This window comes from Diorhabda sublineata, chromosome 3 (genome assembly GCF_026230105.1).
Source record: "Diorhabda sublineata isolate icDioSubl1.1 chromosome 3, icDioSubl1.1, whole genome shotgun sequence".
Lineage (NCBI taxonomy): Eukaryota > Metazoa > Arthropoda > Insecta > Coleoptera > Chrysomelidae > Diorhabda > Diorhabda sublineata.
Window position 1 is genome coordinate 32,853,127 of NC_079476.1, and position 27,832 is coordinate 32,880,958.

The following is a 27,832-nucleotide window of genomic DNA, read 5'->3' on the forward strand; positions in this document are numbered from 1 at the left end:
TAGGTGGGAAATGAGTAGGCGCTATAGAATCAAGCGCGCGATAAAAATGATTATATTTCAGCGAGTTTTCATCGTATCCTGATGATTTTTTTTAATTTTGGGTAGCTCAAACAGATATTTTGAATGGAGACATCAAAAATAATTTTTCATTAAGCAAAACTTCTTGCGCTATAACACTGCTCATAGTTGAGACTTCAAAAACTTAATAGATAAGTTTTGCACAAGCACGTTATAAGGTTTTTCAGATGAGTTTTCAGGCACTTTCGATTACATCTTACCAGGGTTTTCCGGCCTGCAAAACTTCTTGCGCTATTACACCGCTCTTATTTGAGGTTTAAACCACACGTTACAAAAAGTTTCACGCGCGCCCATTATGAGGTTTTTCAGCCAATTTTTTCGTTCGGGAAAACCAGCTAGCATTTTCATATTCGACCTGTGCTAACCTTAAGAAGTGCCGTTTGGTGATGTACTAAGCTGGGGCTGCCAGTTTACAAGCTGAAATGGCGCGCACCTTCTTGACCCTGTTTTTTGTAGCCAGCTCTCTTTTATTTTGGGGCAAAATATGTACTTAAGCAGTAAGAGTACGCTAATGCAGATTCTTTATAAACATGTTTTTCATATTTTAGTAAACTATAAAACGTTTGTCATTATCTAAAATAGAAAAACAATGTGTAAGCTCTTCCATAATAACATTAGAAAAGTTCTTTTAAACTTTCATAATTTCTGAAAACGGCAGGGAAAAACGAAGCAGAAGTATTTTTGCCTTCAACTCTTATATTCAACAGCATTCTGTATTAATATGAGACAACTTGAATGTTTTTTTTGCATCTATTACATATTTCTTTCTAGATCTTTCTCCATCGGTTTTAGGAGGATTTCTTCAATTGTGTTTCTTTTCAGTTTCTTATTTGAAAACTTCAAAACTAGTATCATATGAAAAAATGGTGGTAAAAAACAAGCGGTGCATAAAAATGATTTTTTTGGCCCTCATTTAATGAATCATTTAAGCATTAAAAGAATCAATGAAATCATTTTGTGATTTTCCACTAATATTTAGTTTTCATTCATTTTATTCAAAACTGTTTTATCCGCCAATCTATTTTTGTATATAACAAGGATACAACTGTGGAAAATGACAAACAATTTTATATTTTTTTGTTTTTATTTTTCTTGAATTGAAAATAGTAATACTAGATATTCAAGATTTTCAACTTATGTAGTATAAACAAAGTTTTATCACCTACAAAATATCTTTTTATAGCTTGGGTCATCAAGGGGTTCAAATAAATTATAAAAATAAGTACTTTTTAAGTAAATTAATTTTTAAAACCATCAAAATAACTTTTACAGTAGATCAATTTAAGGTAAGTAACAAATATTAAAAATAAATGACATTGCCTATTTATACAATATATACAAATGAATAAAAGGTTTCCCAATCAAGAACCAAGGGAAAATAATAATTCAACAGAAGCTCAGAAAAGAAGTTGAGGAACTTACAAAATTGTACAAGTAAGTACTATTTAACTTCTCACATTTGATGGAATAAACTGCTCCACAAAAGTTAGGGAAGTTCATAAATATTTGATTTTAAAAATAATTAATAGTTTTGTATACACTACATATTGAATTTAACATTTAATTGTTAGACTATTTTGTGTTTCAAAGTAAGTAAATCTAAGTTCAATGCAAGTAGTTTTCTTTTGTATTTTCAAGAACTTTATATCATTTATTCCATTCAGTTAACTTACTGTAGATGATCGCATTGGTTGGATTGTGACGGATAGTTTTCAAAGAAAGTAACTGCGAGATTGAAAGAAAGATCTAGTGGACGACCAAGATCGTTCTCTAACTGTGTCTACCCATACATAACCATAACCATAAGTAATTGTATGAATATGAAACAACTTTTAAATAGTCCCGTTCTTTCAGTTTTGATTGAAACAGTGCTTCCAAGCCTATGTATAGATGGTTAACTTATATTCACGACTACTTTTGATGGTAAAATTCATAGACTAATGAGCATGTTTCTGTAAGACTTTGTTTTTTGTGTATGAACCCCTCCTTAAGTGTCCATATATTGAAGAGTGGTATTGGAAATGAATCCTTTCAGAGGTGGTACAGTTGGTGTTTGTGGAAAAATTTGTTGTAATGAGCGTATAGAATTGTTAGTGTTTGTTGAAAACATGACGATGCGTACAAATTATTAACAATATCATGCAACCTTCCTCTTTCGTCCATAGATACTCCAAAAACTTCTACACAGACTTTTAATACAAATCGATCAAGGCTACTTAAACGACATTATTGAAAGTACAGTCGTTATTTTTGATTTTAGGGGAGAACAGAATCGTTATAAACGTCATTAAATTAACTTAAACTTAACTAAGTTGAAGGTCATATGTTATTAACTTTCTCAACTTTTGAGGAGCTGTTTATTTTATGAATTTAACATATTATTATTAATTGATGTCTTAAATCCTTTTATTTAATGACGCACGAACAATAACATGATAATATTACTGTTTTTTCACTTTCACCATGTGTAAAACTTTAGACTAGAAATAAAGTCTCTTGATACTCCAATATAATTAAAGCGAACGAGATTCATTTTTCACCAAGAACACACGATTATGGAATGTCTGGAAAAAATCAAAATAGGATGTCCTCGTACAAATATTAATAAAAAAAAATCACCCTAGTAGCAGTCACCTTTGGCATCAATAGTAAAATGTAAATATATTTCGTATTTAAGAAAATAAGTCTCTTATTACTTCTTATAAAAGAATGCAAGCGTGCTTATTCTTAAGATCACAACTAGGACCTTTAATTATAAAGTGAAAAAAATATAGAAACTATACTAGAAATATCTAAAAATGCACTTTGAGGTTATTATAGTCTTTTTTAATTAGCACAATATCAAACTAAATTATTCCACAAGTATAAAAGAGAAAGATTTTCTCAAATATTGGAACTAAATTTTAACTATTGTCCACACCGCCTCTATTATTTTTTTTCTTGCGTTTCTTTTTAACAGTCACTTCACAACTACACCCACTTCTCACCTTGATATAGTCTAAAGTATAAGTGGCGCCACCATCTTCATGAAGGGGAAACATCGGAAACAAATTAGTTTTATTGTCAGTATTTTTAACAAGGGCGTATGTGAAACTATACATCTGTACACATCTAGAATTGTGATTTCTTTTATTAATAAAATTGCAGGGCTTGTCCAAAACGTATGGATGGCAGGATAACTCGTAAAATCTGAAAACAAATTTACACATTTTAGTTTTTGTTTAACAATTCAAATGCAAAAAGAAAAGAGACGCATTGATAGAAACCGACTTTTAGGAAATTGAATTCCTGTTTTAAAAATAGCGAATCGAAAATCTCCTTTGGCTCACGTTAGTCCTAACAGATATTTTGCCACTTTCCTTTTGCTGGAGAGTTTATGTAAGGTCTAAATATTGGATCCAAATATCCGGTTATTAATGTCAATTATAAATTCAGTTATAATCTTATAAGAGCTTTGTAAAAATAATCGATTCTTCTACGATTATGCGAAAAATCACGAGAGTGTAGCCCAAGCGGTTTTTAGAGAATCATGTCGGAAAGTAATAATCGATCTTTTCAATTACTCAAGCGGCATACTTTACGTATTTATGCATTTTCAGTATGTTAAGATGCATTAAAGATCTAATTGCTTTGCTCGTATCTAAACTTAGAACTATTCTGAAGCAAGTAATTGCGATTTTAAGATATTTTCTTACAGAAACTTTATTATCCAATTGTTGGATCAACCGAAAAACCTTCTTCTTCTTTCACTTATTTTCGGGGTTACCTTCTATTCTTAAATTTCTTGATTCTTTTATCATCGGTCTCGGTCTTGTACAGATGTAACATCCTCAAACTGATATTTCAAAGGACTAAATCCCTTTTTGGATTAACGGAACTAAATCAAATAATCTCTACATTATATCATTTCCTGTAAACTTTGAAGAGATTTAGTCCTACCAAGACGGTCCTGATCATAATACACGTGATGCTCAAAATTCTTCAAAAAATACTTTTAATAATAGAATTATTACTTTACGTGGAGCTATCTGGTAGCTTTTCAGATCACCAGATTTATTTCAAAAAGACTTTTTACTTTGAGGACAAAAATGTGCTTTTAAGAAAGCTACAAATTTTAATGAATACAGCTGAGAGATGTGACATTATCTATAATAATGTTATATTTGGAATTCCTATCTTATTAATGTTTTGAAACCTGTTTTATTTTCCTATTTCTTTGAGTTGTTACATGTCTTCGAACGAATAGTTATCGTTTAAAGATCCTCAATTTTGTGATCTCGAATTACAACTCTCTGTTTTGTGTGTGGAACATGGTTTCTTATAACACAACTTTTTATCGAAATTAGTAAGTGAAATGGGCTTTAATTCAAATTCCGACATTTGTTACTAAGCTGAGACAAAGATAACATAACATAATTAAGAAAGTTAACTATTTCACCCAATCTCTTCGGATTCAATTATGTTTAATGTGAATAAGTTTACGTACATATTCAATAAATCTATTATTTAATTATGAACAGTACAATAACAGTTAACCGTTGACGGCAAAATTGTATGACAAGCAAATTGTTTGCGGGTTGAAGGTATAATCTTTTATTGATTTTACTTACGTCCTAACGGAATTAATTCTCATGTTATTAACGTTCGTTCAAATTATTAATTATTTTTAATTTTAAGTACGTGATCCAATTATTCTATAAACTGTCGTTTAAAACACTATTGCATTGTCAAATACATAATAATTATTCTGTCTGTAACCTCGTTATACGAGGATGGTTCTAGAAGTACCTGGCCTGATCTAGAGATGGTGGTAGTTGCTTGAAAAATACTGTATTAGAAATTACACAATTGTTTAGTATTAGTTTGGCACATATCAATAGTGAACGTTTTCAGTGAATTTGTAAACATGGAAAAAATTAGTCTTTGTTACGTGATACAATACTTTTATTTGAAAGGCATTACTCTAACCAATATGAAAGCTAGACTAGATTCTACTTTGGGTGAGACTACTCCTTCGTTATTATCAGTTCAATATTGGATAGCAGAGTTTAAACGAAGCCGTACGACCTGCGAAGATAAGTATCGCAGTGGTGGACCAAATGAGGCGACAACTCCAGAAATGGTGAAGAAAATCCACCAAAAGCGGTACTGGATGATCATCGACTGAAAGTTCTCGAGCAAGCAGACATAGTAGGCATTTCAAAAAGTGCGGTATCTCAATGTTCTAGAAGTAATACGTACCTCGTTTATTAACTTCATAAACTGAATGAAGTACAACAGGACCTCTTTAATCTTAACTCCAAAAATTTACCCCCGTTCGGATTCGAGGAGCGTTCGAATTTTAACACAGAAAATCCATAGAGTATATTTTATGAAATAAAACTAATAATATATTGAAATTTTAAATGTATATTCATCTGTTGACTTCACATTTATAGAACTTTTTCAAAGAAATCCAGTATTTTTGTTTATAGGGAGGTATATAATGACAAATAATTCTCGTAATTTACGTGAAAGAATTTTTTTTGGCAAAGATATATCCACTTGGTCAGTCTATGCAAGACATGTATTTAAGGCAGACACCGCACTTGAATTGAAAACGCTTACTTCTGGTTCAACGTGAGACATTTCTTCACTTTCGCTCTCACATACTTGTGTTATTTGTCTAATTATTTCATCATCAGTAAGAGATTCAGTTCCATTTAGGTCATCATTGTTTAGTTAAAAAACATTAATTTCACCATCAGAAAAGCCTCTATTAACGAAAAAACTGAAGAAATCTCCTCTTCGAATTCAAAGTCATCGTCTATATATTCTTCGATGTTTAATTGAGGCCCCAAGGTATTCCAAGATTTTTTCATTATATTCGCATTCCAATTCAACCAATGAAAAACAGATTCTTTCATAGAAGACTTCTTAAGGACATCGGAAACAGTACATTTAGATTCCTATCCCTGTTGTTTGGTTTTTATAATTCACTTTTATGTATTGAGTCGTTTTGGTGCATTGACTGTAAATTATTTTGAAATTGTTGATAACAATAAAAAATAAAATAACTTTTCATAGGAAATCATGAAACAGTAAAATAAAATTATGTTAAAATTGAAAAATAGTTTCCCCCACTTTAATATAACTCATTTTACCCCCTAAAAGGATCTGAAGTAAAGCAATAAATTTTTGGAGTAGGTTTGGTGTTGAGCCACACTTCTAAATATTTACCAATTATACATGTGATTCTGGGTTCATTGTGAAAATCAATTATTTCAATTTATATATTACATAATATTTTTGAATACACATATTTTGAAATCCTCACCTCTGTTTATAATTGGGATCCTGATACAGTTCAACTAGCAAACCTTGCGGATTCGAACCTCCTGTTGGTTCAACTCTTTCTGCAACGGTTGGACAACACTCTCCAGTCTTATTAGGAGGTTGATGATATGCTTCTAGGTGTGCGTTATTCTTATGATGATGTGTTTTTTTGTTTAAGTGATTATGCTGGTGGTCTTCTACTACGTTTGGCTCGACTCTGTAATACAAATTGTAGAACCATTCAATAAAACGTGCTCAGGAGATAATAGTAATGGCAATATTTCTTATTTATTCAACTACAAATAAAGATAAAGGCAGTTTGTATTATTTTCAAAATTAAAAACAATCGGAATTAAGAACAAATAATCAAAAAGACAGTTTCAAGATCAAGTAAATTCTTTATTTTTAGTTGGAGCCCTAGGATGGTCTACCAACATTAATATGAATGATTCCATTGCTGGTTGTTGTAATCATTATCATTGTGCATATAAAAAGAATATTGTCTAGGTATCGTGATTGTGTTTTCTGTGCCTTTTTGATACCTACTGATTATAGTCATAATTTGTTTGGTAAAGGTTTAGGAATAAGTATTGTTGGACCGTTTTAAATGGAAGGAAAGCTGGAATAATATGTAAACAGCAAGTTATTGTACCAATGCTCAGGCTGCGGTTGCTGAAGAAATTTCTCATTTTTATGAATGTGGATCTTGTCGTTTCAATTCCAATCTTAATCTCTAAATCAGGGTTCCATATCTCAAGTATTTGAAGCGGTGTACTCTCTCAATGGGATCCGTTCCTATAAACACATCTACCTTTGGTATTTTTCTCTTACTAATCACCATAAATTTGGTTTTTTTCTGTTGATCTTAAGACCAGCTTTGTCGCCATTGTAGTTACTCTATTGAGTCATCTGTAGATCTTGAGAAGTATACAGTATTTAAAATTTGAACTATTTATGTAGTCTAAAATAATTTCGTTATTATAAGCTTCAAAATTCTTCATAAAACGTGGGTAGTGACATTCACAGTGCATTTCTATCAAACAATCATGTCCGACTATTGTATTAACTAAATAAAAAAAATGTTTGTGTAGACGTTATTGTTTATTAAAATTCATATATTATAAATTTTATGTACAGTTCAGTTCATTGAATTAGCAAGTGTTTTGACAGATTTTTGTAATTTCTTTAACTGTGTAAATTTAATTGACTTTTGTTGCCATGTTTACCAATATTAAGTTATCAGGTAAGTATTTACAAAAAAAGTTTCATTATACCATAATTATCAACCCTTTCAGTCCACTAATATTAAAAAATCTTTTTTTGTCTTTATGTCTATAATAACAAATATCTTTTTACTCCATCTTTCTGAATCGACATAGAAGAGCTTTAGTTGATTTGGACACCTGGTCAAAAACTGTTTTTTTGGGCATTAAGAAAAATGTTTATAGTGATCTACAATGAAACAAAGAAGGTAAAACGATGAAGTCTTCCTATTTTATTACTACACACATCTACATATAGAAAACAAATCATATTGGTTCATATTGGAACAGCGAATTCGGGGTTGCTTTCAGGCCTGACTTCTGTGAAGACCCGGCAATGATTTGGCGGATAAATCCGTCTCCTGTACTGGAAGGATTAAGGTGGCTTCCTACGACCTGTTATATTACAGGCCGTTTCATAAAACAGAATAAAAGTGATACTTATAATGATGATAAAGAACTAGATAACAAAAAAAATTTTTGATGATAATTGAAGGGGAGAACAAATTTTTTAGTAATTAATTAGAGGTTTATTCTTTTCAATCACTTTTTCTTATCTTCTTGGCTTCGAGTGAATTAAATTCGGGACAAATATTTCCATTCAAATCAAGGCTGTTTCAATGGCTTCTTGATTTCTGGAACGAAAACTTTTTTTCCAATCACCCATAAATTTTCAATTAGATTTACATCAGGAATATACGCCTGCCACAGTAGTAGTATCAATATTGTTTTGTCGAAACCATTGTTGAATTATACGGGTGGTTTGGATAAGACAATTATCATGTAGGTAAATGATATCGTCTTCATAATAAGTTTGATTTATCGATGGCAACATAATGTTGTCTAGAATATTGAGGTTAACTTCAAAGCTGAACCTTGAATTTCTGAAAATTTGCCGAATTTATAACTTTTTCAACATATATTATTGTTCTTCAAATGTTGAATTTAGGGTCTTTATGCATCATAGCCACAGGAGCCCCTGGCCTAGAGCTCCAGGTTCTGAGGGAGGCTTAAGGGTCGAATAATAATAAAAAAACAATTTATGAAATTAATTTCTTTATAAAATGTATAAGAAAATTTGTCAAAATCAATTTAATTATCATTGAAACAAATTAGATCTAAAACATCACAATCAATGTATCAATAAAAAATTGTTTCGATACAGAAACACTGCAAAAATCTCTTTTTTACGTAAAACTTTATACATAACTTGATGAAGCTGTACGAATTGATTTGCTTCTTTCAAAAGATTATGTAATCGTGTACACTGACAACCTTTTTTTAGAGAAGGAACCTGAACTATGTTTGACCTACAGTCTCTAAAGACGATAACGGAAAATTGAACAGCAGCACTGTGTGCCGCTAGCGGTTAGGAAGGATACTCAGTGCTGCGTGTTAACTGTTTTTCGGATACTGATAAAAGTTATTTGACTTTTATTATTTACTTTTTAGATTGGATTAATTGATTTAGATTTAGGTTAGTTACTAAATTTTCCATACAAAATTGTGTTGGAATAGGGTAAAGAGCTTACTTACGGGAAACGGTAAATTATTAGTGTCCATATGAATTTTACTTACTCGACTTCGTGAACGTGAGGATTACGCCTGTTTTGTTTATTAACACCTCGTTTGTGGCGATAGAAGTCGTAGAATACGTCGTGAGTTTCGTTGAAATACTCGTTGCAAGCGACTGGAATGACCACAGCGGCTAATCCAAGCACCTGAAAAAACATATTATATAATTAGTAAAACATCAATCTTAACGAACGACATTAAAAAAAAGGGAAGGCGCAGTTGCTCCATCTCGGCCACTTCAAACTTGATAAAATAGAGAATTTCATGATGTGCTTGTATCCTAGTATTACTAGGGTAAAATCTATCATTTTTGACAGTATACGATTTAATTTTTGAAGCGTAATAAATAATTAAAATAAACATTTACAAACTCATATAAATACGTGAAATTACATATTATACATACGCCTGAAAGCGTGCGAAATAGTACAATGGTTCTGTCAAAGGTAATGTAATTGTAATAATTTTGTACTGTCATTAAGAAATGTGAAATCGTCATTTTGGAAGATATTTTTTAAATTTTTATTGATAAAACACTGATTGTTAAGCTAAATAAACATGGAAGGAGAATCTGATTGCACTCCTCAAGATTGTACTCCTCATGAAATTGCAGGGGCTCGACTCGTGGATGTCTTTTTTGTATTTTTATTTTTTCTAATTAAGCTTTTTTTAATTTATAATTCATGTTCTAGTATATTGATCCACCAGTGATAATAAGTTTGGCTGATAGCTTGGCTTGGCATTAAATGAAAATAATTATCTCGAAAAGTGATAAGTAACATATCCAAGAAAAGGATAAACAGATAATTAACTAAAAAACAAAAAACAGAAACGAAACATCAGAACATAAAACATTTCTCCCTACCATATGTACAAGGACTTTCCCAATAACTAACGTATTATTTCAATAAATATGATACGAGTATAAATAAAGGACATAAGACATAAACCAAATATTTCACGAAACTAAAATCTAAAACACCAAAAAACAAAAGAAGTAATATTATATATATCAAGTACCTTGTACTAATTGTGACGCTGTAGGGCAGACATCTCAGTATTTAGAAAATAGACTAAAAGGTCATCAATACCATTAGAAAAAATAAGACTGCATAAATGAACCACAAAATATCATAAATCATAAAAACATATATTCAATTTTAAAGATTCTTGGAACGGAATCTAATACACGAAAAAGGGAATTTTTAGAAATGTTTCACATTCATAAGAACGAAAAAGCTATAAATGTTAAAAAAGACCTAAATAATTTGAATAAAATTTAAATAAATACTAAGGAAAAATTAATCTTTCTTGTTGAAACAAATTTCTATTTATATTGATCTATTGATTAATATAAATACGCAAATTGTCAGTGTTGATATCATTTTGATAAAGACTAGAAGTTGAAACATCAAATTTCTGTCTTTCAACAATTATAGAAGAAACTAATTTTAAAACAGAAGAGACCTAAAATCAAAAACATTTAAAAGCGTAATCATATCAAAAGGTTTAAGAAATAAGGAACTAAAGAAATTTGAATATTGATATTTATATGGTCTTATTCGGGATCTTTTAAAAACTATGTAAAGCTTAAAAGCGTCAAAGCAGGTTTTGAATGGATCTCATAATTCTTGTATTTATGTATGGCCACCTGGTACTAAATATATTTACGAGCAACAATTGAAATTCTTACAAGTGATAATAACGTTTGTTTCTGTACGACCGATCGTTGCTTAAAAGTCATTGGAACAATAAAATTTAATCAATCTGCTTAAGAGTAAGTATTCTAAGAATTTTTTATGATCATTTGTTCGGTGTAAGTTTCATATTGCGATTTTTAGTACCGTGAATATCGAAAGAAATGAAGTTATCGTGGCAAAGGAACATATTATGTTATTATTGTAATATTCCCATAAACATTTCACCTTTACGATTTTAACCCACTCATTTAGTTCGAACATATAATCGAAAAATTTATTATCTTCAAGTTCTGTCCCTCAGTTACGGTGTACATTAAAGAAAAATCAGAGGCGTCCTACATAATGACGATTATAAACCAAAAATTTTTATTTGGGCTGTAGGAAGTTAGTAAGACGAATTAAATTTTAAGCTTAACTCGAGCCATGTCAAAAATATAATGTACAAGACTGGAAACTAGAATTTTAGTCAGTTTTAATTCTCAATGTAGATGATTCAATAATTGGATAATTTTATAACAAACATAAGTGTAGTGTGGACTAGTATCAGCAAGGCCTATTTTCTTTCTTTTGCAAGATAAATGATACCAAACATGATTTGGAACAAACAGAGAGAAAGTCGTTGAGATTTATTTGAACGGGGAGGATAGGTGAATATTCATGTGAATTATGGTTTGTTTTAGGAATGGCCCTGATATAGAAAAAAAATTCGAAAAAGCTATAAACGATATAAAAGACCTAAATAATTTAAATAAAATTTAAAGCTCTATTTTGTAAATTCTAATACAACTACAAATAATTTAATTGATGACTGCTACATATTTTTGAGATGAAAAAATTTCTTGTTCATTTTTTTATTTTGATATTCATGATATATATGATCTATTGGTTTATTAATAAATACAGAAAATTTCAAATCATATTTTGATAAAAAGTGAAAGAAGTCGAAATGGGAAATGTCCTTCAGAAATTAAAAAAAATAGTTATTTATGCAATAAGTGAGTAAAGAACTACTTTTTTTCACGAGTAGGACGGTTTGGCAATTCCTACGAGTGAAAAAAAGTTACTTCACTCGCGAGTGTCACACAAAATTTTTTCTACATCCGTAGGCATAAAAAATTCGACAAAATTTTTATAAATTTTTATTTTATAATAGTAATATTAAAAGTGCAACTGTGAGCATTATTAATTTGAAGTGAAGAAAAAGTTACATTACTATTGGTACATAAATATAGCCAACTGATTTATTTTTCATAAATATGCAATGAGTACTTAATGACGTCTACGTCGTTATTTACCATTGGGTCGACCAGAATTCCACATTTTGGATTTAATTTCAAAGTTAGCTAGTAACACTCTTTCTGTGAAGCTGTTTATGCTTTTTTTTAGTACGCCACTCCATAAAAGAATTATATTCCCTTGAATGCTGTTTCCTGAATTTCTCAGAGAAGATCCATAGTCGCTGCAGTTGCCGATTCAACAACATCTTCTGGTGAGCAGTTTAAAGTTTCATCAGTTTTACTCTCCATAACTAATAATAATAATAATACACTGCTTTTAATTAGCCACAAAATGGATTTTTTTCTAGGAATATCAAGAAATAAAAGTGTGACTGTTTATTGGAGAAACGAATTAACAAGAGAAAGAAAGTCTAATATTTTGATAAAACAATTTCATAATTGTGTTAAAAAATTACACGTTACAAAGCTTTCTCTTTGGTTTTAAGCAATGGTGAAAATTGGAAATAAGTTGCGGCGGGTCAGTTCTAATTTCGCATGAATTATAGCAGGAAACGATGGGTCGTTTAAGGTAGCTTAGATATGTGATAAGCTGGCCCACAAAAAGTCAGATAACTTAGACGAGTGTGTCGATTCATAATTGTTGGAGCAAGTATTTAATTGTGAGTTGTGACGTGTACCTATTGTTGATAAAATGTATTATCCTTTTATAATAACGGCGAAAACGAACAAGCATGTTCAACCTAAGTTTGTGCGAAAAAAATAATCGAATTTTTGGGTGTAGAGTGGTGGATGTTTCGTTTTGGTTTTCATGTGGGTTGTTTAGTGGCGAAGTAATGTGGAGCAAAACTGCGATGAAAGATTTAGGACGTATCCATGAGATACTCGATATTGGGTAAACAAGTATTTTCACACTCAAATAATGCTATAGACCTATTCCTCTTTGTGGTGCATTGAAATTAGCATTAAAAGTTCATGACAAAAATGAGAAGACAATAAACAAAGATATTTTTCAATGACTGATAGGTTTTAGCTTGGAAATTACTAACGAATTGAAGCATCATTCTGATAAAGTAACAGTTTTTAATGGAACATTCCACTGAACCAGAACTCAGCAGGAATCCAATAAAAACCAAAACATACAATATGAATCCACATTATAACTTAATGCGCATTCTCTCCAGAAAGGCTAGACACCAACTGAATCTGGAGCAAGATCTTAAAGAACTGAATGAGGCCATACTTGATGCCTTCGAATCGAGTTGCCCCATACAAAAAGGAGGAAGGTAGCAATGTATCCTGATGGAATGATCATCTGTCCAATTTAAGAACCGAAACAAGAGATCTCTTTAATAGAGCAAAGTGTTCTGAAGACTGGCAGAACTACACCAGAAAACTCACTGACCAATAAAGAAATTAGGAAAGTAAAGCAACAAAGCTTTAGAAAATTCTGCGAGGATATTGAATCTACATCTGCAGCTTAAAGACTTCACAAGGTCTTAACGGAGGGTAAAGTCAATAAAGAAGACTAAGGAATCTTCCCAGCCCTCCTTCTCAGAGCAACCTTCATACCAAAAGCAGGAAAGGAAGACACATAACATCTCAAATACTTCAAACCAATCAGTCTCACTTAGTTTCTATTTGAAACATTGGAAAAAGTTGTCGACAATTAGATTAGAATAGAGATTCTGAAGTGGAAACCTCTCCATTTGTATCAATCGACATACCAAACGGGCAAATCTATGGAGACTGCACTAGTACAATTGACAACTGGAATTTAAAATGCTCTGACGAACAAAAAAACGTAGTATGTACCTTTTTAGACATAGAAGACGCATTTGGCAATACTCCACACGAAGCTGTCAAAAGAAGGAGTCGCATCCCCACTGAGGAGCTGAGTAGTAGACAAACTCTGAAGGATATACAGAAGAAGATCTGCCCACATCCCTGAATTATTAAAAGGATTAACAGATCAGCTGTAAACGCTGGGCTTTCCAGTATCTCTGCAAGATTGGGGGACACAATAGATCCTCTGGGTCGCAGTATCCACATACATACATTTAATATTCTAAGAAGTCTAAAATGATCTTCTCAAATGCATGCTTTATGTCTGCCACGAAGAAGATGCGAATGAAATTTTAAAAAGTAATTATATTGCTGGTTAACGTTATATAAGCTATTAAAAATGACCGTGACATTACGAAAACATCTATAATCGAACAGACTGACGCCTATAAACTTAGATTAAATGATAGGGATTTTATTTTTCAGTTGCTAATGTTTCACGAAATTATACTTCATGTCGATATAATGTTTCAGCAGTTGTGAACACAAACTACAGATACAATCAAGGCTAAACAGGATTTATACAATTTTGAAAAAAGGAAAAATTTTGAACCAAATGGATAATTTTATTGAAGAATTGGAGTAACAATTATCACACGAGACTGCAAAAAATATATCTCAAACAAAAAAAGAGACAAAGTTTCTACTGGAAACCTGATTTAACCTATTTAACTTTGAGAAGTTTATAGATTAATAAATTCCAGATGCTTCGATGTATGAAATAGTAAAATCCGTTTCTTAATAAAAATAGGGGGAAAACAGAACTGACGGTTATTTTTGAAAGATAAAGAATAGTTGAGAGGTGTTTCTGGTGCCAATTCTTTTTTTCCTTGCTTTTTCATGAGGAATCTTGTATTATTTTTCAAAATTCATTGAAACCCATACAAATTCTAGAAGATTTGCATAAGTCAACATCAAAGACCGAAATATGTTTCTTAATATTAAAAAAATTAAAACTTTCTCAGAGAATCATATCAAAGAAGAAAGATTGTTTGCTTTGGGAACACTGTTTACCAGAAAACAATTCCTCGATAATAAATTTGAAAATTGCATGGTATGTATACGGTGATAAATATTATTGGGGCATCACATTAAAAATTGTGAACTATTTTTTATCTGGAAGCCAAGCTACTTTCGATTTATATTAGCTGAGTTGTTTTTTTTTAATTTTCAATCTTTTTGAATTTATCACTTTTCGTTTTTGATTCATTTTTTTAAGCCTTTGTCTAAATATTTACCCTTACGTCTTTATTTCTCACGTTTCCAGAGATAACTGACTTTTCTTTTAACATAATATACGATTGGAAATATCATGTTATCAAAGCGTATTTTTGAGATATAAAAATGTGTAAGAAACGCTACTGTTTTTTAAATAAATGTATTAAAAACATAATATAGGTTTTATGTCAGATAACTAATAGTTAAAACGTGAATACTCGAATGACACTTTATATCTAATATAAAAATTATTATTGCAAGCCTTCTATTTAATGGGAATTTTAATTTATAAAAAATCTCTAGGTTATCCTCAGATTTATTTCTCCTTCATATTAAGAATAATTCCAATTACGTATATGGAATGTATCGCTCGATTAAATTGACACATTTATCTAAATTGATATGTTAGATTAAGTATTGGGAAGAAAAATTTCATTAAAATCGACTTAGAGACTTTTATGGCCCTATTCAATTTAACGTATCGGGTAGATGTAGAATTTTTAAGGTGTTTCATTGAGATTTGGATAATTCCTATTTGCATATTTATTATATAGAATCACGAAAACTTTCTAGCAGAGATGGGTGGATGTTTTAGTAGTTCCATCAACTTTTAGAAACATATATTTTGTGAACATTGTATCAATTAGAGTTGGAACCATATAAATATCATTGACTTGAAAAAAAAATCGTGGTAATAAGAGATGCCACAAATGAAATACAACCAAGAGGTATTAATTTTTGAAAGCCCGTTACATGGATTGTGGAACAATCTGAAATCCTATATTGTAAACAAATTATTTTGGCACTGTTTTTAAAGGACCTAAGTACAAGTAACCAAAAAGGCATCGATTGTCGTTGACAACAGGTTGTAAGTTAACTTACCACCATTGGGAGTGGTAATAATTTATGCCATAAAAAACATATATCTAATTTACTTGCAAAATACCTTTTATTTATTGAGTTTCAACAACACTTAGTTAATAGTTATTTATGCAACAAGTGAGTAAAGTAATACTTTTTCTCACGAGTAGGACAGGACAAAAAATTTCTGCGTCCATATACCTTACAAAATTCGACACAACTTTTATCAATTTTTATTTTGTTATGGTAATATTAAAAGTACAACTGTGGGCATTATTAATTTGGAGTGAAGAAGAAGTTATTACTATTGACTACTTGAATTGGCAACATTTAACGAGTTCAAAGAAATAACATCGTCTATAGTTGTATTAGTACCTATTGGATTGTTGGTAGGATCGTGAACATTTACAATGTTGCTTGAAGTCGAACTAATTGTTTCTGTTAAAATTTTCATTGCGGAATTCATTTTGCTTTTTAAAAAGTCGTTTACGTACCCCTCCGCAACTGTGTTGGATTTTCATCCACCGGGCTTCATTAGTTGAATTGTATCACCACCGGAATCATCTAATAGAGACGCCGAAGAGCGTCGAAATGTATGCCCAGTGTAGTTTTTTGGATTAGGTAAATTAAAGTATGTTGCGATAAACAAGGGAATTTATGGAAAGGTATTGATACCTACCTTATACTGCAAAAAGAAATGATCTGTTATGACATTTGTGGGTCGTTGGTTTTTATTTTTTTTTTATAAATGTTTACCAAGTTTAATTTATTGTCAGACATTTCACCAATAACAGAAAATCGACGTTGAACATGAGTTTTTGTACCAGGTACTGTAATAATTAAAACATTTCTGGTATTATTAATATAGTGTACACTTCATTTTATACAATTCCTCCCTCCGCAGATCTCCTGCGATTCTGAATATTAAAGCAACCTGAAAGATGCTACAAATAATATCTAAGCTTACATTAAAATTTTTTTCTATCATATCTTATGCATGAGATAATGATCCTCTGGATGCTTGCAACAGAAATTTATTAATTTCTTCACTGGCAAATGTTTTAGATTTTTCGTGTCTATAGCCAACTGATTTATTTTTCAGATATGCAATGAGTTGTCTATGTCTTTATGTACCATTAGGGTGCATTTCTGTTTTGAATAAGTCGACCAAAGTGTTGAAAACTTCCACATTTTAGATTTAGTTTTAAAGTTAGTTAGTAACACTCTTTCTGTGAAGCTGTCTATGCCTTTTTTAGTGCACTACTTCATAAAAGAATTAAATTCCTTTAAATACTGTTCCCTGGATTTCTCAGGGAGAAGATTCATAGTCGCTGCAGTTGCCGATTCAACAACATCTTCTGGTGTGCAGTTTAAATAATAATAATAATACACTGTTTTTAATTAGACACAAAATGGATTTTCTTCAAGGAATATCAAGAAATAAAAGTCTGATTGTTTTTCGGAGAAACGAATTGATAGAGCCGATTATTTTAATAAAAACAATTTTATAATTGCGTTAAAAAATGACTCGTTACGGCACTTTTTAACGCAAAAGAGTGAAAAAATGAACCGCTGAGATACTTTTCTCATGCTTTTTTAACGATTCAGAAATAACATTTATGGATGCAAATTAATGAAAACAATGTGAATATTAAAACGGACGTAGAAAAAAATATGTTCAATTGACAAATCTATTCTAAATAGTAGATTGTGCTTATTATTTAACTCTTATTATTATTTACAAATCTAAAACACAAATATGAACGAAAAATATGAGTAATCCAAACAAGATTATAGCCAAAAAGCCAACGTTACCAAAAATAGATTGCACGTAATATGCTCATCTCCATTAATAGTTGTAAACATCTAATTATAATGTCACTAAGTTAATTTGCACAACTAACCATACGCCTATTTGGATTTGAAAAAAATATATGTGTATTTCGAGGTTTTCCCAGGATATTAAAAGGTGTTAATTCGAAAACTAAGCAGCTACTAATCGGCTTTTTTGTTGAAATCAATTTTGTTAGTCGTAAAGATATTTAGCAGCCTTTCGTTAATAAGGAATCAATTGAGGTATTTATTGATATAATATCCTATATGTAGGATGGATAATTTATGAGTTCAGAATTGAAAAAAAATGTATAGAATGGCGACTTACAACAGAGTAAATATTACCAAAAAGGATTGAGTTTTAACGGATGTCTAAAGAGATCCACAATTAGTAAAATTTTGTGTAAATTACTTTATCAAACTAAGAATTTGTGAATAATTAGGAAAATATCTAAATTTATAACTGTGGTAATTAAATGAGTGTGAAATTTTTTGACAAAAAACATGTTAGGAATCAATAACTTTTGTTTGAATCGTTTCAAACTTGACCAGTAATGAACTGATCCTCATACATGACTGGAAGCGTTTTTAGAATGATTCTTTTATAATGATTTTGATCATTATAAAAAAATTATAGTTGACCTATGACCCATCAATTCGATGTTTTGACTGTTCAAAAAAAGTTTTTGATATGTGAGAGTTGGCATTGTCGTGGTGGAGAATGAATCGTTTCCCTGATTCACTTTAGGGAAATAAATTCTGGTGTACTACGCTCTAATGGAACGTTGACGATAGTTTTTAGTTTTGAGTTTATATGCATAGACTCATGATTCGTCGCCTGTCACGTTCTTATAGAGGTCTTTTGAAGCATGATTTTGGACTACCTTCATAAATTCAGAAAAGCAGCGAAACACGGTGGTTCGAGATGTTGCTTCATCACCAAAAGTCGAAGCGATTTGATCGGAACACTGCTGTTGGTACCCAATTCATTTACAATTGTTACTTTTATACCATACAATTTGGCTACAACTGCGCTATTCCGGAATGGTCCTGAACTGTTATTTAATGTAGTTAGCTGGAACACTTTTTCAAGTTTTCTCCCATATTAGAAACGTCCCCTTATCTTCATAAGATGACCGATGACCAATAGCTTATATAATATTTGCCTCATAGACAGTTAGTGTAGTTTTTTGGAAATATTTGAAATCAAAAATTTTGTTAAAAATGTCTCTCAATCGATCAAAGCTGGAATCTAAAACATGAAAATTTATATTGAGAATATTTAATCTTTTTGTTTAGTTTATATACAGGTTGTTTCTGAATTTATGCGACAAAATTCAGAAGTTGATTGCTCGTATGAAATTGGATCTTTTCTATAAGAAAATTTCCTCAGCCTACCTCTTTCCGAGATATTACTCTTAAATGGTGGTGGTTAAAATTTTTTTTTCAAAAATTTCAGCAATGCCAGAAACTCGAAATTCTGTGATTTTCGTGCACTGGCAAAAGACTAACTACGTGTATTTATTCAATATTCCTGTTACATTAAACGGGGGTGAAATTAGCAACCTTAGATCATTATTCTACACGACATTCATAGTTGATATCAACGATTTGAAGAATCGTAATCAAATAGAGTGTGACACCATATGAAATACACCTCAAGTTTTTGAAGGTGTACAGCAATCCATGACCCGTTCATGTATTTTGACTAGAAGTGGTTATATCCATCATTTATTATGAATTATAAATTATGGTATTAATTTTTTTTCTTCAGCATTGGTTTTCGGAAAAAACAGAAAAAAAATATTTTGAAATAAAAGAAGGTTTTTAAGTTATACTTTTATTTCATAAAACTTCATCGTGAAAAAAATTTTGATATGAAATAAAGTAAGAGCTGTTAATTTCACACTGAATAATAACGGGAATATTTAATAATCTTATAAGCAATCACCTTCTGAATTTTATTCGCACGCATTTAGAAGTACCCTGTATATTTTCATATATAAATGTTGCTATTTGCCATTTTGTCTTGGTAACTTTAGCCTTGCATGGTATATTAAACTGAGTAGCGATGTTCGTTTTGTATCGTGATCATTTATTTTCCGTTCATATTACCTTCCTACGGTCCCTTGTCAACAATTTATCTACAACTGAATGGTATATTGTAAGATTGTTATTGTTAGAATTATCCATTAGCACCAAGCAACATTCCAAGCTAAATAACTACTTCATCACAATTTTTTTCTTTGATAAAACTGGTTGAGTAAAGGTATTCCACCATGTGTTGACTGTTGTTTTAAACTTGGAAATAGAAACATTTTGATAAACGTTTTGTAACTGTATTTCTGATGGATAACAGCTGTTCATTTATGAAATGTCCACCCCTTAATTGAGTAGATTGCGAATGAAAGTTAACAACAAATACGGAAGACATCGATTTTACCTAACTAATAGTTATAATGTAGTTTGATTGCTAACAAGCTTTGTAACTACGTTCGGTAGACGAAGAATTTTAAGATTTCGAGTCTCGTGCGGAATGAAACTTGTTTTACACTGTTCCAGTGTCGGATAAATAATATTTCAATATATGAAAATGCCTTATTAGTTCATTAATATGTGAAACAGCTTTTGAGATATTTGAAATACTACAATTGCACATACCTTGGAATAATTATTCGGATAGGAACATTCCTATATGTTGCGTAAACTACGAGGGCTGCTACTTAAGTTTTCCAATAGACAAATAAATATTTATACAAGGATGTATTGATATCTAGTTAGCCTAAACCAGTTCCATGCATAAACAAAATATTGCGTTACCATAGCAACGAACAATAACTTATTAGAAGTGTCAGTGTAAAGTTTAACGCCAAAAAAGTAAACCAGAGCTACGTAATAAATTAAAAGAAAAAAGATGTCCACCGAAATTGTGAAAATCGAAAAATTGGAGTATCCAGCCATCATCAAGTACCTGTATTTAAAAGGGTTAAGAGGTAAGCATATTTACGAAGATATGCTTAATACCCTTGGTGATCAATGTCCTTCGTATACGACTGCAAGCTTCAAAAGAAGTAAATTTTCCATTGAACACGATGACCGATCGGGAAGGCCAGTTTCTGTGTCAGTCCCCGAAAATATCGATGCAGTTCATGATATGAATTTATCAGACTGTCGAAATGGGATAAAACGGATATCTGAAGCATTGAATATTTCATACGAACGCGTTTATCATATTTAAGTTTACGTCAATCTGGACACGAGAAAAATTGCTGCAAAATGGATCCCCAAATGTTTGAATGTTGACTAAAAGCGTGCAAGGGTAGAAGCATCGCGTTCGATCTGTGCTCGATTTGAAAACGATTGAGACTTCTTAAACCGAATTGTTACTATGGATGAGACTTGACTACATTTCTACTATCCAGAAACAAAACAACAATCGATGGAATGGTGATACTCTGGTTCTCCAAGACCTAAGAAGTTTCGTGTACAAAAATCTGCTGGAAAAGTTCTTGCTTCAATTTTTTGGGATTGTCATGGAGTGATTATGATTGATTTTTTGGATAAGGGTAGAACAATAACTGAAGATTACTATTCGACATTATTGACCACTCTACGGAAAAAAAATAAAGAGAAAAGACGCGGAAAGTTGTCCAAAGGTGTTTTGTTTTTGCACGACAACGCCCCTGGACACAAATCTCATGTTGCCATTCGTGCCAAAAATGCGTGATTTAGGGTTTGAATTACTACCCCCCTTATTCACCAGATTTGGCTCCGTCCGACTATCATCTCTTTCGTCAACTAAAAAAAAGTTTAAAAGGTCGTAAATTTTCTTCCAACGGGGAGGTCTGGTTTATATAGCAAGAAGAAAAAAATTTTTTTTTGAAAGGTCTAGAGACGTTGCAGTTTCGCTGTAATAAATGTATCCAATTAAAAGGAGAATATGTTGAGTAATAAAATATTTTGACATTGAAATTTTGTTTGGTTCTATAGTAGGCTAAGGATTTTATTGTTTTTCGAATTATTCTCCATTGAGATCAATACACTTTAATAACTGCTTCTTCGGGCGAAAGAAAACGTCGACCTCGCAGTTTATTTTTGATCTGCTGGAATAAAAAGAAATCATTGGTTGCCAAATAAGGACTATACATCGGATGACCCATCAATTCGATGTTTTGACTGTTCAAAAATGTTTTTGTTTCAACTGATGTGTGAGACCTCGCATTGTCGTGGTGAAGAATGATTCGTTTTATGCGATTGGTTTCCCAAATTTTTTCGAACAATTCTGGCAAACAAATGCTAGTGTACCATTCAGTATTGATCGTTCTACTTTGTTTTAATGGAACAGTGGCGACATGTCCAGTTAATCCGAAAAAACAGGCGACCATTTGCTTCGAAGTGCTTTGTACGCAAACAAATTTTGTTGGACCGTACCGATCTTTTCTGGCACAACATCAGATTCTGGACGATCTTCACGAAATTCATCCTGTAGCGAAGGGCGACCACAATTAACTTCAGCAAATCAACGAAACACGGTGACTCAAAATGGTGCTTGAGCACCAAAAGTCGAAGCGAGTTGATTAGCATACAATCATAAAAAATCATTGCACGAGAATGTTCCAAATATCTGTAACAACTCAAATAGCACTTGTATAACAACACGTTGCTAAGTACATCTACAATTAAAAATGTTGAACTATATGATGACAATATCAGATTTGACATATTCACATCAGTGTTGCCATATCGCAGCATTTGAGTAGCAACCCTTGCAGGTTCTATTTTTTGAAAAATAGCTGAATAGTGGTATTTTACAACAAATTGTAAAATTCTTCACTGGCCCAATCTTCTAAATATTCGGGATCAATAAATGATCAATGATTACAATGTAATACCTAACAATATCATTGTGGGATTTAAAAGTTTTAAGCTTATGTTTCTACTGATACCTAATTATGAGGATTTATTCGACAAATAACGCGAATAATTCGAAGCTTTTATTCATTAAAAGGCGGAGATCGAATTTTTAGCTTAACTCAGTGAATAAGATATTGGTAGTAGGACTTTATTAGTAGGTGAAAAAACCGAATCCAAATCATTGAATACGATCAATATTTTAAATAGAAAAAAACATCTTATGTGGATGGCATAGTAAGGGTATTTGGAGCGCGGGAACAGCGTTTTAAATGAATGAAATTTAAAAAAAATATCCAGCAAAATCTTCATGAAGAGTTCATCCAAAATTGTTTTGACATAAATATTTTTGTAAAATCAATAGAAAAAAAGTTATTACGCAACAAAGGAAATTTTTTCACTTTATTGCTCATAACTTTTTAAATTTTGGATTTATGACAAAAAATCAAACAAACATTTTAGGCAAAGCGATTTGCTACAAAATATGTCTATACAAATTTGATAATTTCGAGATATCTCGAAAAACGTGTTTTCACTCCTTCTTCCAAGAAGGCATCCGGGGAACAAGGGCGGAAACCTGACAAACTTGTGGTTAAGCTTCTAATGACACCCCCGACATATCACATAAATAAAATTGCGCCCTCTAAAAAATGTTCAGTTTGGCCTTCAAATTGTAACATTTCAAAATTCATTCACTGTAACCCTTTTTCGAGGTCTAAACCTCTGGGCCTTATACTGATTGATCATTCTTCCAAAATAGGCTTTAAGTTTTTAATTACAGTTTTCTCACACCATTTACAAATAATGGGCAATAGTGAGATGGGTCTACACGACGTCAATTCGTTTTCTGGTTTAATTGCTTTAGCGAACCATAATCACTCCAATCTCATTATTTAATAAGCGCGCTTTTTATCGTACTTCAGCAGGCAAAAGCAATACAAATAACGGTAGTAAATTTCACCAATAAGTATTCGTAATGGCTAAAATTTATTTCAAACCTGTTATCTTGACCGTGGTCCAATTTAAATATGTATCTAAATTTAATAATCAACCTCTTGGATTTCCACGCCTATGTCTATAAACAGGTGACCTAAGGACGTAAACACACACCTTACGATTTCGATATAAAGATATCGAATTTACACAACAGAAAATTATGTTGTCAAAACCGACAGAACAACAATTTATTTTGCGGTGATCTCGACATATCGAAGTGGTGTTTCGAATGCGGCCGCTTTGTATTTATCTTTTTTTTTTCTGAATTCTCTTAACTTTATCATTCGGTCCGCGATTTATAATGGCTGAAAAAATTTCGGCTACTGGATGTATACCAAATAACTCCTGGAAAGAACTAAATTAACTATCTGCAGGACAATACTGAAAAATTTCAGTTGTAATAAAAATGTTTTTAGAATAAATATTTCTAGGTTTTACTCACAGTTTTCTTTACAAAGGTTTTTAATATTGTTCCTCAGAACAACGAAATAAGTACATTTTATTTTATGGAACCCCATATTAACATCGAAATTTATATAAGAACACTTTCTTAAGAAATATGTTATATAATTGAAACTTAACGTTTTACTGTGGAAAATAAAATTATTTTACTGCTTTATGGAAAAATGTACCAATTAAATTTTCAGGAATGTAATAAGACAATGATTTCATGAGATTTATCAAATGTTCAGTTTTAATTTCCTTTGGTAATTTCAACGGGTTTTCTATTGAGAAGTTATACGCCAGCGGAAAACATCCAGTGTTCTGTTGTCAATTAATCTCTCCTACAAATATGGTTGATGATGTTTCCTGTATAAAAGTACGTACTTCATTGACCTTACCAAATATTTTTGCAAGATAAGGAAATTTTCTAAGCCATTGTTCATCGAAACACTAAAAATATTGGGAGCCTCAGTCTTCATTTATCTTATTAAGAGGACCTTACAAAGTTTACATAACCTGTCTAGAACTACCTCTTGAAGAACAGAAGTTATTCGTATTAACTTCTCATTTCTTCACAAACCTTTTTGAACAATCTTATATGAATCTGGTGGAACTCTACGTAACCTCTAGTTTCCGCCACCTTGGGACCCACTGCCTTAGACTATACATTTGACAGCTACTCCTATTTTTTCCAGCAGCTGGAAGTGGCTACACATCTATTAGGACATACGTTAATCAGTGGAGATTTTGGATTAGCTTTTTTAAAAACGGGAATTCAATTTTTCAAAAATCGAAACCACTTTCTGATCTCGACGTAATGCATTATCAATTTTTATCAATAGGATCATTATAATAACTAGCTATATTACTATTATGAAAAGTTTCAGGTGAATTTTTTTTACAATGATATTGTCAATACAATGGCACAATTAGTGTTGTTAATTACTTCCTCAATTTTTATTCCTCGATATAACTTGTTATTTTTATAGTCGTCGAAATATAGTGTACAATTGAATAGCACTCAACTGAAGTGAAATAAGTTTTAGCTTCGTTTGAGGCGAGTTTCCGTACTTACCTTTCCTACTTCGGTAACTGAAGATAATTACTTTGATGTAACCATTCGGAGCAAAATTAAATTTTTTAATAGTCCAGTCAAATAAGACTTTGAAGGTTACAAAAATTCCCATAGAACTAAAAATTGGTATGAATGTTCAGAATACTATTATAAATGAATTGTGAAAAGTCCCCATCAATCTCCCTTGTGGAAAAAATTTTATTAACAGTGAAAGATTGCAAAAATAGGTTTTTCACGTTTTTCAGCTAAACGGTGAGTTTTAAAGCAAAAATAATTCAAACAAAAAATGTAGATCATCCGATTTTCTACTAAAAATGTATCCATATTTTTTTTCATAACATTCATCACGTTCATCATCGACGGGGGATTTCTGTTACACCGAGTTGTCTGGGACCACGAAGAAACATTTTATAATATTTTAGACAAATATGTTCAGTATGTATGTAAACATTTTGGCCATAAAGTGACTGTAGTATTTGATGGTTACACCGATTGTAATAAACATACTAAAGCCGCTGAACAACGACTAGCTACAACAACATCTTCATCTTCTGATGTTATTTTTGATGAATTTATGACAGTTTCAACAAGCAAACAGAAATTTCTTGTAAATACCCGCAACAAGACTCGGCTTACTTTAATGTTAAAAGAAAAATTTACTACTGAAAATATTATTGTAAAACAAGCTGAAAACGATGCTGATGTTCTGATCATTGAAACAGCAATAGAGCAATTCAACTCAACCAATACAACTATTGTAGTTGGTGAAGATGTCGATTTATTAGTATTACTTACTGCTCGAACAGAAAAAAATATTTATTTTTTTAATCCGGGAAAGACTCTTTCTGTGCTTTTCCAAAATTCCAACCTAACCTAACCAATCACATATATTTTTTCTACACTCAATAACTGGCTGTGATAAATCAACATTTTTCAAGAGGGGCAAAAGAACGGTTTTGAAATTGTTCGCGAAACAAAATTTATTTAATTGTGCTGAAGTTTTTAAAGATAGTAACTCTACTACAGAAGTTATAATCACTAATGGAATTCGCTTTTTTCTTCAATGTACGGTGCTCCAAAAAAAAGTAACCTGCTTGGATATACTCCGATACTTATTTTTGGTAATAAAAAATAAGTGCAATTAGCTTGTCTTCTCCCAACCTTTACTGCTGCTCAACAACATCTATTCCGGGTATATTATCAAGTTCAAGTATGGCTAGGTAATAAAATGGAGCCAGAATACTAGGGTTGGAAGTTAGTTGACAATGCATTGGTTAAGTTACTCCCGCCTGCAATAGAAAAACTCCTTATCGCCATCTTTTGCAATTGCAAAAAATGTTGCAATGCTAAATGCGGCTGTAAAAAGGTTGAACTGTTTTGTTCTTTACCATGTATTAATTGTTAAGGACAGTCGTGCTCTAATGTTGAATCAATACTAGATGAGAATAATCACGATATCAATGATGAGACATATGATGCATCACTTTTAGAACATATTTGTTTCCAGTAGAAAGATTAAGAAAAAGAAGATGAGGAAAAAGAGAAGAAGAAGAAGAAGAAAACAAAGACAGTACACTAGAAGTTCCATTGGATTATTATGAATCCGACGAATAATTTTTCAAAATTATTTCTTCATTTATATATTACATAATTTACACATCTTTCATCATTTTCAATACTCAATTTGAATTCAATAGGTCTGAACTATTTTTGCTTAAAACTCACCGTTTAGCTGAGAAACACGAAAAACCTATTGCAATTTTTCACCATCAATAAATTTTTTTGTACAAAAGGGATTGATGAGAGCTTTTCACTCACAATTCATTTAAAAGAGTATTCTGAACATTAACTTTTTGGCTCTATGGGAATTTTTGTAACCTTACTTCTTTTTTAGGACTAATTTGACTATACTATAAGGTAATTAACATCTAGTACCGTTTGGTGATAAGTACACGATTTTATTTTTTACGAATCTATTATGATTTAGGAAAGTGAATTGCATTCTTTAAGTTGTTTATTTATAACTCTAGTTTCAATGATATTATTTTTGTGAAAATGAATTTTCTTAAATCTTTGGGGGGTTGTGTTAGCTCTATGTTTATAACTAGAATAAACTCTATCATGAAAATTGAAGGCAGTTACGTGAAAAAATAAGACAGTGTTTCCTTTGATGATTCATCACAGAAAAAATATATTTATTCAATGAATCGTTAATTTAAATTTCAGCGGTCGTGTGTTAATATTTTTTCTGACAATTCTAATGAACAAGATTTATTATCTTTTCAATTTACGTCTTCAAAATATTAAAAACAGTTCCACATGTAAATAGTAATTCTACAAATCTAAACATTCGTAAAGTGATGATTTTTTTATTAACTATATTCAATAGAGATACTGTGATTTAAATGACGATCTTCATTTTACTCTACAAATTAATTTATTACTCACCGCAATAAGGGCTCGGATGAAATGTGCAATTAGCAT

General features: G+C 31.3%; 1 protein-coding gene across 1 annotated transcript; it reads right to left on the reverse strand.

Annotated features, from left to right (window-relative positions):
• On the reverse strand, positions 1 to 27,832 carry LOC130441759 (uncharacterized). The gene is made up of 4 exons (XM_056775545.1): positions 27,797 to 27,832; positions 9,234 to 9,376; positions 6,395 to 6,610; positions 1 to 3,267 (listed from the first exon to the last, which is right to left on the reverse strand). Exons 1-4 carry the CDS (start codon positions 27,830 to 27,832, stop codon positions 2,982 to 2,984), a joined length of 681 nt encoding a protein of 226 aa, XP_056631523.1. The 3' UTR covers positions 1 to 2,981.